At 43.9% G+C, this 13,220-nt stretch overlaps 1 protein-coding gene across 1 annotated transcript; it reads left to right on the forward strand.

The window, feature by feature from the left end:
• Positions 1 to 7,782: 7,782 nt before the first annotated feature.
• LOC138178748 (toll-like receptor Tollo) lies at positions 7,783 to 13,013 on the forward strand. Its single transcript, XM_069110954.1, has one exon. The coding sequence runs from the start codon at positions 8,400 to 8,402 to the stop codon at positions 12,327 to 12,329; it is 3,930 nt and encodes a 1,309-aa protein (XP_068967055.1). The 5' UTR covers positions 7,783 to 8,399; the 3' UTR covers positions 12,330 to 13,013.
• The last annotated feature ends 207 nt before the right edge of the window (positions 13,014 to 13,220 follow it).

Here is a 13,220-nt window from a genome sequence, read left to right on the forward strand (position 1 = left end):
ACAAATTTTACGGTATTTGATATTTCACGTTACAAGGCACGTGTGTTCATTCTTTTCGAACTTTATTTTCTTCGTCTATTACTATTTCACTATTTCATTTTATTATTATCAGTGTACCAGCACCAAACCATTTATTTTCATTTGTTCCGTCATTTATTCTTCAAATTATTTTACGGATCTATCTCGACGCTTTCAAGTTCATCGTGTCTGTCGTTATCGGTTTATTCTACGTACCATTGCGCGTGTAATACTTTAAACACACGTATCTAAAAAACGAAGATTCACTGCGAGAAACCCTACTAGAGTCTTGCTGTACTCTATAAATACATACTGCTAAATTATTTAATTTGTTTCAACAATGTCTTGCCCATATTAATCTCGATTTTCTTTCACCCTTCTTACTAGGCAACAACACACGCTCCAATTTTTATACGTACGATATTCTCAATCAATAACAAAAATTCCTACATCCCATCTGCATAATTATCCCAAAGAAGTTACTATTACTTCCACCAAGCTGCACGAACATTTCCAATCTCATTCCGCCGAACAGACTACAATCTCCCACCTGTGCCAACTCCGGAGACTAGCGTTGGACCGATTCCTGGCGATTAGACGACGGCGGACGAGTCGTCGTGCGGTATCCAGAAGGCACGCGTTTATTCGCGTGTAGCCCAGTGCACGCAACATTGACGGTGATGAAACGAAGCACACAGGGGCGGTCTGCAGGCGGTCTTTCCAGCACGAAAGCTCCGCCTGCGACTCGATGCTACAGTGCATGCACTGAGAAACGTCAACGTTCTCTTACGAGCCACGGAGAGGGCCGATCGTCCCTGTGTTCTCTCTCCGCATCTGCCGACACGTTTCAGGTATCCCGGTACGCGATCGGACCGTGCAGGACACCAGACGCGTTGCCAGGGCCATTCGCCACGTGTCGCGAGACCGGCTCATTGGTATGCGGCATACGCGCGATCGTAAGGCGCGCGAGAATTTGATCAGCCGCGATCTTTTGATGTCTGGAACCGTGACTGTCGATCTGGCTTCTCACGATGGAATCTTCCTGGTCACGATGTCGATCCTCGAGAACAGGAATCGACGTGTAAGGCTGCAGTCACATGGGCGTTGCAGCGACATCCGTTGTAGAAATATATCGTCTTATTACATTGAAGTGACGCACGTCTCTAACGTATAGGCTCCGATATACGACGGTATATTTCTGCAACGGACGTCATGCAACGGACGTCGTTTTGATGCTCGTACGATCCCAGCCTATGAATGATGTTCGTCAAATATGTCTTTCTTACGCCAAAGTTTCGTAATTATGCAGAGAAAGACATCATCGATTTCATTTATTTATCTTCGTACTTCAGTCCTTTTAAATTCATTTATACATATAACCACTACGCGGTTTTAGTTTCCAAAATAGCAAAAGTCCCTATATTTGGTACATTGTATATCGAATTTTTTCTCATGCGATTCCACATAAATTGTAATTTTTCTTTTTATTTATTACCTAACCAAGCCTGCTATATGACACCAACCCAAGCCCCCCAAAAGTACCTTTCCGTGTATCTCGGAAAGAGATCAAAGTCGAAGGACGGTTACATGTATAAGTGAAATCATTCAGAATAATTTACAACATATAATACATTATATAATTCACGTTTACTAGTGAATATACCCCAGTATGAGCAGGTGAATGGGGTGGGTGTTCTATGATAGGGTGGCTGCTCTTGGGACAATGGGAATAAGATATTGTTTTGGGAGTATTGTACGCTGTTATCTAAGCGTGCTTGTTTTATCGATGAACGTATTATTGAGTATTGTTGCTGGTATGGGACGATTTGAATTATTTAATGTTGTTTGGGGCAATTGGTCTTAGGTGGTTTTGAAGGAAGAATGATTCGATGTACGCTACGATAAATTTATTAATTCGCAGAATATACATAGAATCGTTAGATATAGAGAAAGAATAGTCATTATTAGATCGCTATATTTGTTCATCATAATTTATGAAGTTATTATTTTAAATACATTCTGAAGGAATACTGACTATTAAATACTTATATTATCTCTTTATTACAGACACACTAGTAAATTAAAAATTTTCCAAAAATTCCTATTTCTCTCGACCCATGCTCTCAATTTCACCTTCCCTTCAATTATGTTCGAACGTACCAGCGGATTACCAGGAACGTTTGTCACACAGTAGAACCAAGAGCGTGACGATCCCGTGACTTTCTACCGGATAGGATCGGCCTCTATGCTAATGCAGCACGGCGCATCATGGCACGATACAGTTTTCCTCCTTAACCCTTGGTTGACCCGCGAGTGAAAGTGCAGACGATGCCCGTTGACCGTACGTTCTCCTCGCAGTACGTCCGATCGATCGATCCCGTAACCGAGACGGAAATCCTTACGAGCTAGGCGACCCACGGAATGGCCGATAGACGACTTCCGTGGACGGATAGTATCGCCAACGACACACAGCCAGTTTGGTGTCCCATTGAAAAGAACTCTGACCTCCCTTCGCCCCTCGCCAAAGCGGATTTCATCCTGAACGTTTCGTATTCGATGAGATTCGGCTGGGAAAGCGAACCGTACAGAAGGAAGGATTAGATTTTCCATGGAAAATATCGATGTTTGAGGTTGACGCAGGATATTAAAGAGGATGTATCGAGCATTATTACGCGAGACTCTCGTAGTCGAGCTTCGCTGTGACTCGAGTGAATTTTATCGATGAAACCTTCACGGCACGGTTTTTTGAATTCTTAGGGTGGATCTCTTTGCATAAAATGGGCTTTATTCTTATGGAGATGAATGCGGTGTACTTGTAATAGGTGTTGAGTACACTTTGGAATATTGTATGATCCTATTTTTAGGAAGCATATGGCGTGTTAAAAATATTTTATGTTCATTTTGAGTTCGAATATCATGTGACCCAATCTGGATATCTTAGAAAAGCCTGGTAAATGTTATGGTGAACGATGTTATGAATTTCGACCTAAAGATGTTTTATGGATAATTCTTGGTGCAATAATTATGTTATTAGGATATATTTATTTTTCTAGTTTAACAAAATAGGTAAGTATGTCAGAGTACGTGTAGTTGGAAAAGTTTGTTGTAGAATAACCTTGTCCTAGTTTGCAAGACGTTCGTAGAACGTTACCTTTAGACTTTGATTTCCAAAAATGTATTTCATTTATATAATTAATTAATATAAATTTAATTTATATAATTAAACCCAGACTCAACTTAGATTTACTAACACAAATTGTACTACACGCGAAATAAATGTACAAAGGACTGCAAGAACTTACATATTTAATAATTTCATGTATTACTGAATTATTATATCCTGTATTGCATGAATTTAATTTATGCAGTTAGACGTATTGTTGGACTTAATTTATATTTAATTACACAAGGAATCTCTAGAAAACGGACCTTCGTAGAATTGGAAGAATTTATTTAATTTGATGCATTTCTGTATCGTTGTATCCTAGCATTACGTGAATTTAATTTATATAATTAGGCCTATTATTTAATTTAATTTACATTTAGCTACATATTCAGAATTTACAGAGTACGTATTTTCGAAGGGTTCAAAGAATTTATTTCGTTCGACGTATACCGAGGTCGTTGTATCTTGCGTTAGTTGGCTTGTTAGCGGTTAGTGATGAAGTCCTGCCTTCGGAGTGCGGCATCTCCAATGCCCAGCCGCCATAACGAGTAACGATTTATGCGTTAATATATCCTGGCTGTTGTACGGGCAGGGGCAAACTGCTTTTCGAAACCGATTTTTCTTTCATTCGACAAAGAATATATCGTGAAACTTCGTAAGGCAAGAAATCGTGACTGTTCGAATAAGAATATATGCCATACGTGAATAACATCGCTGTCTGAAATAGCTGTAAATCCAACTTGAAACTTTAAACATCGCTGGCTTATCTATATAACTATGCTGAAATGGAGTTATTTAAATTGCAAAAAGTAAGATGTTTGAGCCAGACTAAGCAATTTGCTTCGTAATTCGTCAAATTCGCTTATGAATAATTTTGAAGCGATCGACGAAGACCAGAGACAGAAAAGACGATAATGTAATCATGATAGTCATTTCTCATTACGGTGCTCGTGAAATTTTAAAACGTTTTATACAATACCTGAAAATTTTCTTGATAGGTGATAAGCATTGAAACACTTTTGTGAGTCATATGTGTAGAATATACATGATATTTTCTTATTATTTTGTTATTATTAGATCGCGGATTTTTATGCAATTTTATATTTTTATGAAGAGAATTAAACCTACGTAGTTATTTATTTCGCTTACTAAATATCATAACGAGTACTTCACTTTTGATATTTCATATGTCTTAGTATATTATACGTTTCCCATAGCTTTTTGTATAACAACTTCCATTATTGTGTGCAAAATTCAAGGTTGGATTTTAAGGTATTGCAGTAGATTCGTGTGTCCGTAACACGTTGATAAAATCAACCTGTTAAACGATTCTCGTGTACGCTGTTTCCTCGAATCAATCGGTTGGACAAGTTGCAGAGTGAAATTGATTCTGTTATCGAGTTTGCTTGGGTGGAATCGGCTGACTGATGTGTTTTGAAATTCGGGCATTACGAGGATAGATCTAGGTGTCTAAGTTACTGCTATCTCAAGCTGTACATCTTCTGTTCAAGTTTCAGGAAGTTCGATATACTGTAATGCGTTTTCGATTCTACGCGATTAGCCAAACACTTACGTGGTTGAATAGTTATCGTGGTTTCAAATTGTATTTAGTTGACTTCAGGGACATCATACGCTGTGCTTCGAGCGCAAAATGAAGCAAACATGGTGTGAAATTGGGGCGAAGGAATTTTTGGAGTTTTAGAATATTAACCCTTGCATCGATTTTCACAGATCTTTAATCCTCCAGACTTTTTACTCTCGGAACAAATATTATTTTTCGTAGAGGATTTTTAATTTACTAGCATGGTAATCTCCGCAATACTATACCCTAATTATCATACAGAATTGGGTATCGCAACGAAGAAATACAATACTGTGATACTGTACCAAACTATGTAGTCTTTCCAAAAAAAGATCAGTGTTTTAATTTTCACAGTACAGTATTGTGCACTTTCTTTTAATTGGAAACAGACCGATAAAGAATGAAATAATTATAACAATAAAGATTATAATCTTCACAAATGACACGAAGCTTAATTACGTAACAATTATATTGAATTTTTTGTGCACTTGTTACATCATCCGTTGATACATATTTCAAAGGCTATTTTAATGACACGAATGACAATTAATCCGCCAAACGTTTGACGAGATTGATCAAGTATTCCAATTGGCACACAAAGTGGTTAATCTTTGACCACGAGGAAGTGATATCAGTTTGACAACATGTAAATACGTAATGAAGTGTGGAAACCCCTAGCGTTCGAAACTGTAAACGCCTCCATTCGTCATTGTGCACTCACTCTGCGGCTCCGAATTTATAATCCCACATGTTCATCCGGTATACTTCGCGTGATTCATCGCCTTACGTATATACATACGTGTCCGTGACAGATGAGTAACCATCTCTTCGAACGAATGTAACGAAACTATTAAATCGTCTGTTGTTTCTGATACGATGTATCTTGAATATATTGTACATATCGATAAAGCGTAGGAAGAGCTCCAATCCCTAGAACTTCCAAGTTAGAATCGCGATATGTTAATCGAGAAAATAGAGAGAGAGGGAGAGAGAGAGAGAGAGAGAGTGAGAGAAAGACAGACAGATGGAATGAAAGATTGCTAAATAAGCCATACTGGAATCAAACAGATCAACTTTATTAAAATAAATTGTTTTATTTTTTAGAGATTAAATACTAATTATTTGTAGTAGATCTTTGATTATTCGATCTAATGATGTTACACGTTGCTTGGATAATCGAATAGCTTTGTTTTCTCGTGAGACACGATTGGTTATTTCGTAAAGTGTTTTATAAATATTAATATTCAATAGGGACAAAAATATTTGTACATAATTGGGCTAAACAATTTTTTTCACTGCCTTGAACATCAGGCATAGTTTTGAAACGTCAGGCATAGTTCGAAGATCGTAGAATGGATGGCGCTAGAAGTATACTTGATCTTTGAAACTACCCCTGAATAGAAAAGACTTTATTAAAAAATAACGAAGAATAATAATGAGGCCATATCAAATTTTCATATAAATATTTTTATTTTGCACTAGTAAACAGAAGGGACAATGATATTTGACGATCGAAGAACGTCTTAAGGATCGAGAAGCTAGAGTTTCGACTGTGAAGAAGATACCAGACAACTTTTTCTGACGGTGTTCTCAATTCATTCACGTTAGGTTGAATATTGATACATGTTTACATTCGTTAGGTTGGAAAGTTAGTTGGAAGCTACGTGTTGGAACGTGTTGAAGTTTCTGGATCGCGAGAAGGAATATCTACAGCCAAGTGTTAATGATTCTAGATCGTTTTGGATAGAATATAGGGATAAGTGTTAATATTTTTGGTCAGCTTTGCCGACAGATTTTTAAGCGTTATCGTTTACGAAGTTTAACGTGGAAGTGTAACAAAGTATTAACACCGAGTCGTTATTATCACTGACTCCAGTTTTTAATGAAACTAGTACGAAAACACTAAGCCTGATCTTGTTATACTTTATTTCATAGTATTTATTCTTCGATATTTATTTATTACATTATTTTAAATCCTTAAGCGGTTAAAATATTTCACGATCTTTAACAAAACTATGAATATGGAGCAATTTTTTGTTCTTGCAATATGAAGATATAATAAAGTAAAGTAAAATAAAGTAAAGTATAATAAAGTAAAGTACTCGCTAATACTTATGTTATTTAATTATTGATTAATGCTGTAACATTATTAATGCCGACTATTGTTTCTAATTAGACTGCTATAAAAACATTTTGACTAAATCATTAAACTAACAAAATATTCTTTGGTCTTTAACCTAAACACAGAAAGTCCGGCAACTCTCTGAAAATTTTCAATAAAATTCCCAACATCCCCCAACGTCATTCATCCCAAACCAACAGTTTAACCCTCAACCTCTCGAGAAGAATAAAATTCAAAGCATGACTTCTCGTCCTTCTGCCGCGGAATTTCCAAACAAACTTCCAACCAGAAAGACTTGCCTCTTCTCCCACCCTGTGTACCGGAAGCAGAGGACGCGTGTACAAATCAGCGGTAGAGCCCATAGACAACAAATCACAGGGGTTGTCCGGTCGAATGCAAAGGAACACGACGCTGCTCGTCGCTTATTAAGCACCGACAACCCCGGTGAAGGCAAGAAAGGCCCGTGGGTGGGGGAGGGAACCCTTGAAGACGGGGAGAGAAGCCGCTTGATAAATGCGCGCTCGTACGCCTAGGAACCAGTTTCGTGTTTACCTAGTAAGTAGCGTTGTCAGTCAGCTGGTTTGTTGCATCTTCGCAACGAGGCAGCCGCCCGTGGCGTAAAACGCTAGCACGCTTACTCCTTTGTGTATACTTGTTCCTTTCTCTTTGGATACGTCTGTGTGTGTTACGCAGAGAGAAAGAAAGAGAGAGAGAGAGAGGGAGAGAGTGAGTGAGTGAGACGGGCGTTACTACTATAGCGTATATTCGTATTCAACGGGAGGGAATTCAGTGGGGACCGTTGGAGGGATATATACAGAGGGTGGTGGAGGCAAAATTGGCCAGTGGTGGGGAGAGGAGTGGGGGGTTGCTGCACGCCGGCAGTCATGCAGGGTGCGTGACCGTCGATGGAATAGGGATTCGGAGTCGAAGTCAGTTGCTGTCGGACGTTCTTGGTGGAACGTTGTCACGTTCTCCACTCTCCGATTGTACTTCGTACCATTGTGCACACGTAGTTTCTCACGAAGTTCGGTCTTACTTTTAAACGATTTTACTTTTAACCGCAGTCGTCTTTTGAGATAAGTAGTAACCGTGACAACGTATAAAATATACAAGTGATCGAGGAATATCAAAGTTTGTGTCAGTCAGTGGTTATGATCGTTCGGTGTTTATTTTATTCGCAGGTCGAACAACATCGTTATTGGGGATTATCCGTTCTCTTATTTTAGTGTCCTTGTCTCGTCGATCAGTGAAATCTCTGCTACGCGCTATTGACGATATCGTCAAAGATTATCTCGAAAGTTTCCACTGCTGTTTATCGGGAAAGGGGAAAACGGCGTGTAACGCGTATCCGAATCGGCTCGGACAGAAGTGGTGCCGTGACAGAGTGACTATGAGTGCGTGACGACCGGAGTGCAACGTTACGACGATTGGCTTACGCGACTCACGCGACGGAGGCGAGTCAGTTTGCGAGCTGTTGCGAGTAACGACGCGCGTGCGACAATTGCTCGACTATGGAGTCGACACGGCTTCGTTTGGTGATGTTGGGGATCGTCTGGTCGCTGTTTTTCAACGCTAGAACGATACACGGCCGCAGCATCACCAGTCTCGAGGCACCGACCGGCTGCGAGTGGAAAAAGGACGGAGAGGATGGGGAAAAAGCTCTGGCCTGTAGGGTTAGAACTATCGCCAACGTGCCCAGCCTAATTGGCAATCTCTCGGCCATTCAAGTGGACTCGATCAGTTCTTTGGCCTTGGAATGCAGTGACGTGTTGTTCTTCGAGAGCCAGATAGACGGGCCGCACGGTTTCTTCTCCCCTCTGCCTCGTTTGGAGAAGCTTCGCGTGGATTATTGCAAGATCCGATATCTGCCAGGCGGTGTTTTCGCGTCCGCGCACAACTTACGCACGTTGTCCGTGAGAACGCACAACGGAGATTGGTCGGCGATGACTTTAGAGCTACACAGGGATTCTCTTCGTAGCTTAACGTATCTACAGCATTTAGATCTGGCTGATAACAATCTGTGGACACTGCCGTCTGAATTGCTGTGCCCGGTGCAGAGTCTCGCTACATTGAACTTGACGCGCAACAAGTTACAGGACATCGTTTCCCTGGGCTTCTCCGATTTGGTCGAGTCGTGTACGCCTAGTCTCGAGGTGCTCGATCTCAGCAACAACGATCTCAGCACCCTGCATGATCGAGCTCTGAGCAATCTGCGCAGCCTAACGGTGTTGAAGCTGCAGGAGAACGTGATCACAGCCGTGGGTGATCACGCTCTGGCTGGATTGACCGCGCTACACTCACTCAACATGTCCAGCAACCGTCTGGTAGCATTGCCGCCGGAATTATTCTCACGAACGAGGGAATTAAGGGAGTTGATACTTAGCAATAATTCGCTGGCGGTATTAGCGCCGGGCTTGTTAGACAATCTGGACGAACTACAGATACTGGATTTAAACAGCAACGAATTGACGAATCGCTGGGTTAACAGAGACACGTTTTCCAGACTCGTTCGACTCGTCATTTTGGATCTGTCTTTTAACGCGCTTACGAGGATCGACGCACACGTGTTCAAGGGTTTATACAGCCTTCAGATTCTAAAACTCGAGCACAACGATATCGAAACACTGGTAGATGGATGTTTCGGCTCCCTGACGAATTTACACTCGTTGACTCTTTCGCACAATCGCATAGCGAGATTCGATCCAGCACATACGATAGGTTTGACCACTCTGAATCAGCTCTTTTTGGATACGAATAAACTCAGAACGCTTCATCGTCACGTGTTCGATAATCTAACCGGCCTGCAGGATCTTTCACTTCGAGGAAATTATCTAACGGAGATCCCGTACGCGGTTCGCGTGCTCCGCTCGCTGAAGACTCTTGACCTTGGCAAAAACCACGTGTCCAGAATCGACAATGACTCGTTCGACGGGTTGAGCGAACTGTATGGACTACGGCTGGTAGACAACAAACTGGAGAACGTGTCGCGCGAAGCGTTCGCCGCGTTGCCCGCGCTGCAAGTGTTAAATCTGGCGAACAATTACATCCGTCACGTGGAGCAGAGCGCGTTCGCGAACAACCCGGTGTTGCGCGCTATTAGATTGGACGGGAACCAGCTAACCGAGATTCGCGGCGCGTTTACCAGCCTCACGACCCTGGTCTGGCTGAACGTGTCGGACAATAAGTTGCTGTGGTTCGACTACAGTCATCTGCCGAGCAGTATAGAGTGGTTGGACATACACGCGAATCAGATAAGCGAGCTTGGGAATTATTACGCGGTTAGGAATACGCTGCGTATAAAGTTGCTGGACGCGAGTTACAACCAAATCGTCGAGATCGCTGATGCGAACGTGCCTGATAGCGTGGAGACGTTGGTCCTGAACAACAACAAAATACGCGCGATCGTCCCTGGAACTTTTCTGCAGAAGAGGAGCTTGCAGAAAGTCGTATTGTACGAGAACGAGATAAGAAGCCTGGACGTAGCCGCCATAGCGTTGCAGACAGTACCTGAGGACGTAGAATTGCCACAGTTTTATATCGGAAATAATCCTATTCTGTGTAACTGTTCCATGGAATGGTTACCAAGAATCAACGAAATGGCGCGTCTTCGACAGCATCCTCGAGTGATGGACCTCGATTCGGTCACGTGCGAAATGGTTCACGCGCGCGCGACACCGCGAAGGCCTCTACTGTCGCTGAAACCGAAGGACTTCCTCTGTCAATACGTGGCGCATTGTTTCGCCCTGTGCCATTGTTGCGACTTCGACGCGTGCGACTGCGAGATGACCTGCCCGGACAATTGTTCGTGCTATCACGACCACAGCTGGTCGAGCAACGTGGTGGACTGCTCGAACGCCGGTTACAAACACGTTCCTGAAAGGATACCCATGGACGCGACCGAGATCTATCTGGATGGGAACGAGCTCGGCGACCTCGGTAGCCACGTGTTCATCGGAAAACGCAGATTGGAGGTACTGTTCCTGAACAACAGCGGCATATCGGCGATTCATAATTTCACGTTCAACGGTGTGGGTGCGTTGCGCGTCCTTCACCTCGAGGACAATGCGCTACGTGAGCTGCGTGGCTTCGAGTTCGATCAGCTGGAACGCATGTCCGAGCTCTATCTGGATCACAACGCGATCGCGACCGTGGGTAACACGACCTTCAAAAAGATGAAGAATCTCGAGGTGTTAAGATTGGATAGCAATCGAATCGTCAACTTCAGGCCATGGGAAGCATTGCCCAGTGTCGGGGATAGCACGCGGGTCACTTTGGAGGGTAACGCTTGGAGCTGCGAATGCGGCAGCGCTGCTAAATTGCGCGGCTGGCTAGCCGAGCATCGTGGGGATCCCGAGAAGATGTACTGCCGCGACGGCGCCGAGACTCTGGCGCAGGCTATGAAGCGTTGCGGCGATCCGTCTACAGAGGCCGTCAGCCGTGGCATTCAGGAAATCCCTTCGCTAGCTGGCAACTTTGTGCCGCTTTTAGCGGGCGGCTTGGTGGTTGTGATCGCCGTTTGCCTGTTCGTCGCGCTCGCCTTCGCTTTTCGCCAGGACGTGCGTCTCTGGGCGCACGCACGTTACGGTCTTCGCCTTGGAAAAATGACCACGCCGCCGGACGAAGAAAGGGATCGCCTTTACGACGGCTACATAGTCTACAGCGAGAGAGACGAGGATTTTGTCTCCAGATTCTTGGCCGCGGAATTGGAACAGTCTGGCTTGGCTCTTTGTCTTCACTGGCGAGATTTGCCACCGGCCAGGCCGCAAGAAGCGGTACCACCGGCTGCGGCGGCAGCCAGACGCGTTGTTATCATTTTCTCGCCGGTGTTCTTGGCAAATGAATGGCAGCATACGGAATTTCGTGCTGCCTTAAGGACCGCGCTGGAGAACATCAGACCCAGCTCGAGGAAAAGACGCGTGGTCATTCTTCTGGCCACGGATGCTCCTGCCCGTGATCCGGAATTCCAGCTGCTGCTTCAAACCTGCACGGTCGTCATGTGGGGCGAGAAGAGGTTCTGGGAGAAACTACGGTTCGCCATGCCCGATTCCGTGGGCAAAAGGCGAGACAGCAAGAAGGTGAACGACCGAAATCGCAAACCGGCGCGTTACACCGCCGCGCCGTCCGCTGGCGACGTATGGACCAAGCCTAATGGCGTTTTGGTCGCACCGGTGCACGCACCCACGCCAACGCCCACGCAGTCCACCTATGTCAGCTCGGCGTCCAGCAGGACGGAGGACGAGGACAGCGGCGCGGAACATCAGCATCAGCATCAACATCAGCACGGCGGTTACAGCGCGTTGCACACCGGAAACGCGCGGCCGGCGAGCCTGTCCTCGAGGGGCAGCCATCTTTACAGCACCATACCGGAACCACCGGTGCCCACTGCACCTCCTGGTGAGGTCTTGACGCATCCAGCCAATCCTCGTACTTATTTCGTCTAGTATAGACGGTCCTCGTCGTCCGTCGCGCGACGATCCACGATTCACCGTGTCAGAGGCTGGACTCTGATGGAGCCTGCGATTGTAAAAAATTCGCTCTAGGGATGGGAATGAGAGTGCAACAAGGAGAGAAAGAAAAATAGGAAATGAAAGGAACAGAGAGAGAATGAGGGAACGTATGTTGCGGTAGGATATTTGTACAGTTTCGTTCGCGATGGACCGACGCGATGGCGTACACGCGACGATTCGCCCGGCGTCGCTCTGTTTGCTCTTCCACTAGAATCGGTTGATTAGGGATCTTCCTCGGGTTTCCGTGTTCCGTGTTACGGAACGAGCGAGGAGGATCGTTTATGCAGGGGTTTCGGGGTCGGGGTTGGACGTCGATATCGGGAGTATCGCCTCGCGAGAAAGTGTTTTCCATAGGACGCGAGGCAGCCTCGAACCTTTTCGTTTACCTCGACGAGTACGAACGCGAATGTCGATAAAATCAAGAGAGCCAAGTTTATTTGATACAGGTTCCTTTGTAACAGGGAACGCACACGTGATCGAGTCATTATTTTTTCGTTCTAGAGAGAAGGAATTCAAAATACAGAATTTTTTCTCTTTACGACGAACATTTTTCGGATATATGTGTATGTGTACGAAGCGAAAAGAGTAAAAGCTTTAGGTGATAAAAAGAAAAAAAAACATGGCAGTCAATGAGGACATAGAATGTAATTATTGTTCTCGTCACTCCTTTAGGGCCTAAGATGAAACAGACACACTGACAAAAAAAAAAGTATTAAATTAAACGCAACCCCAGAGATTCGAAGTAGATTATAGAAATTCTTCTTCGTTGTTGCACGACCATCTCGTTCAGGATTCGTCTTCGCGTGCATCCTTCGATTTCTGAAA

This window comes from Bombus flavifrons, chromosome 4 (genome assembly GCF_040668555.2).
Source record: "Bombus flavifrons isolate JBK064 chromosome 4, iyBomFlav1_principal, whole genome shotgun sequence".
NCBI lineage: Eukaryota > Metazoa > Arthropoda > Insecta > Hymenoptera > Apidae > Bombus > Bombus flavifrons.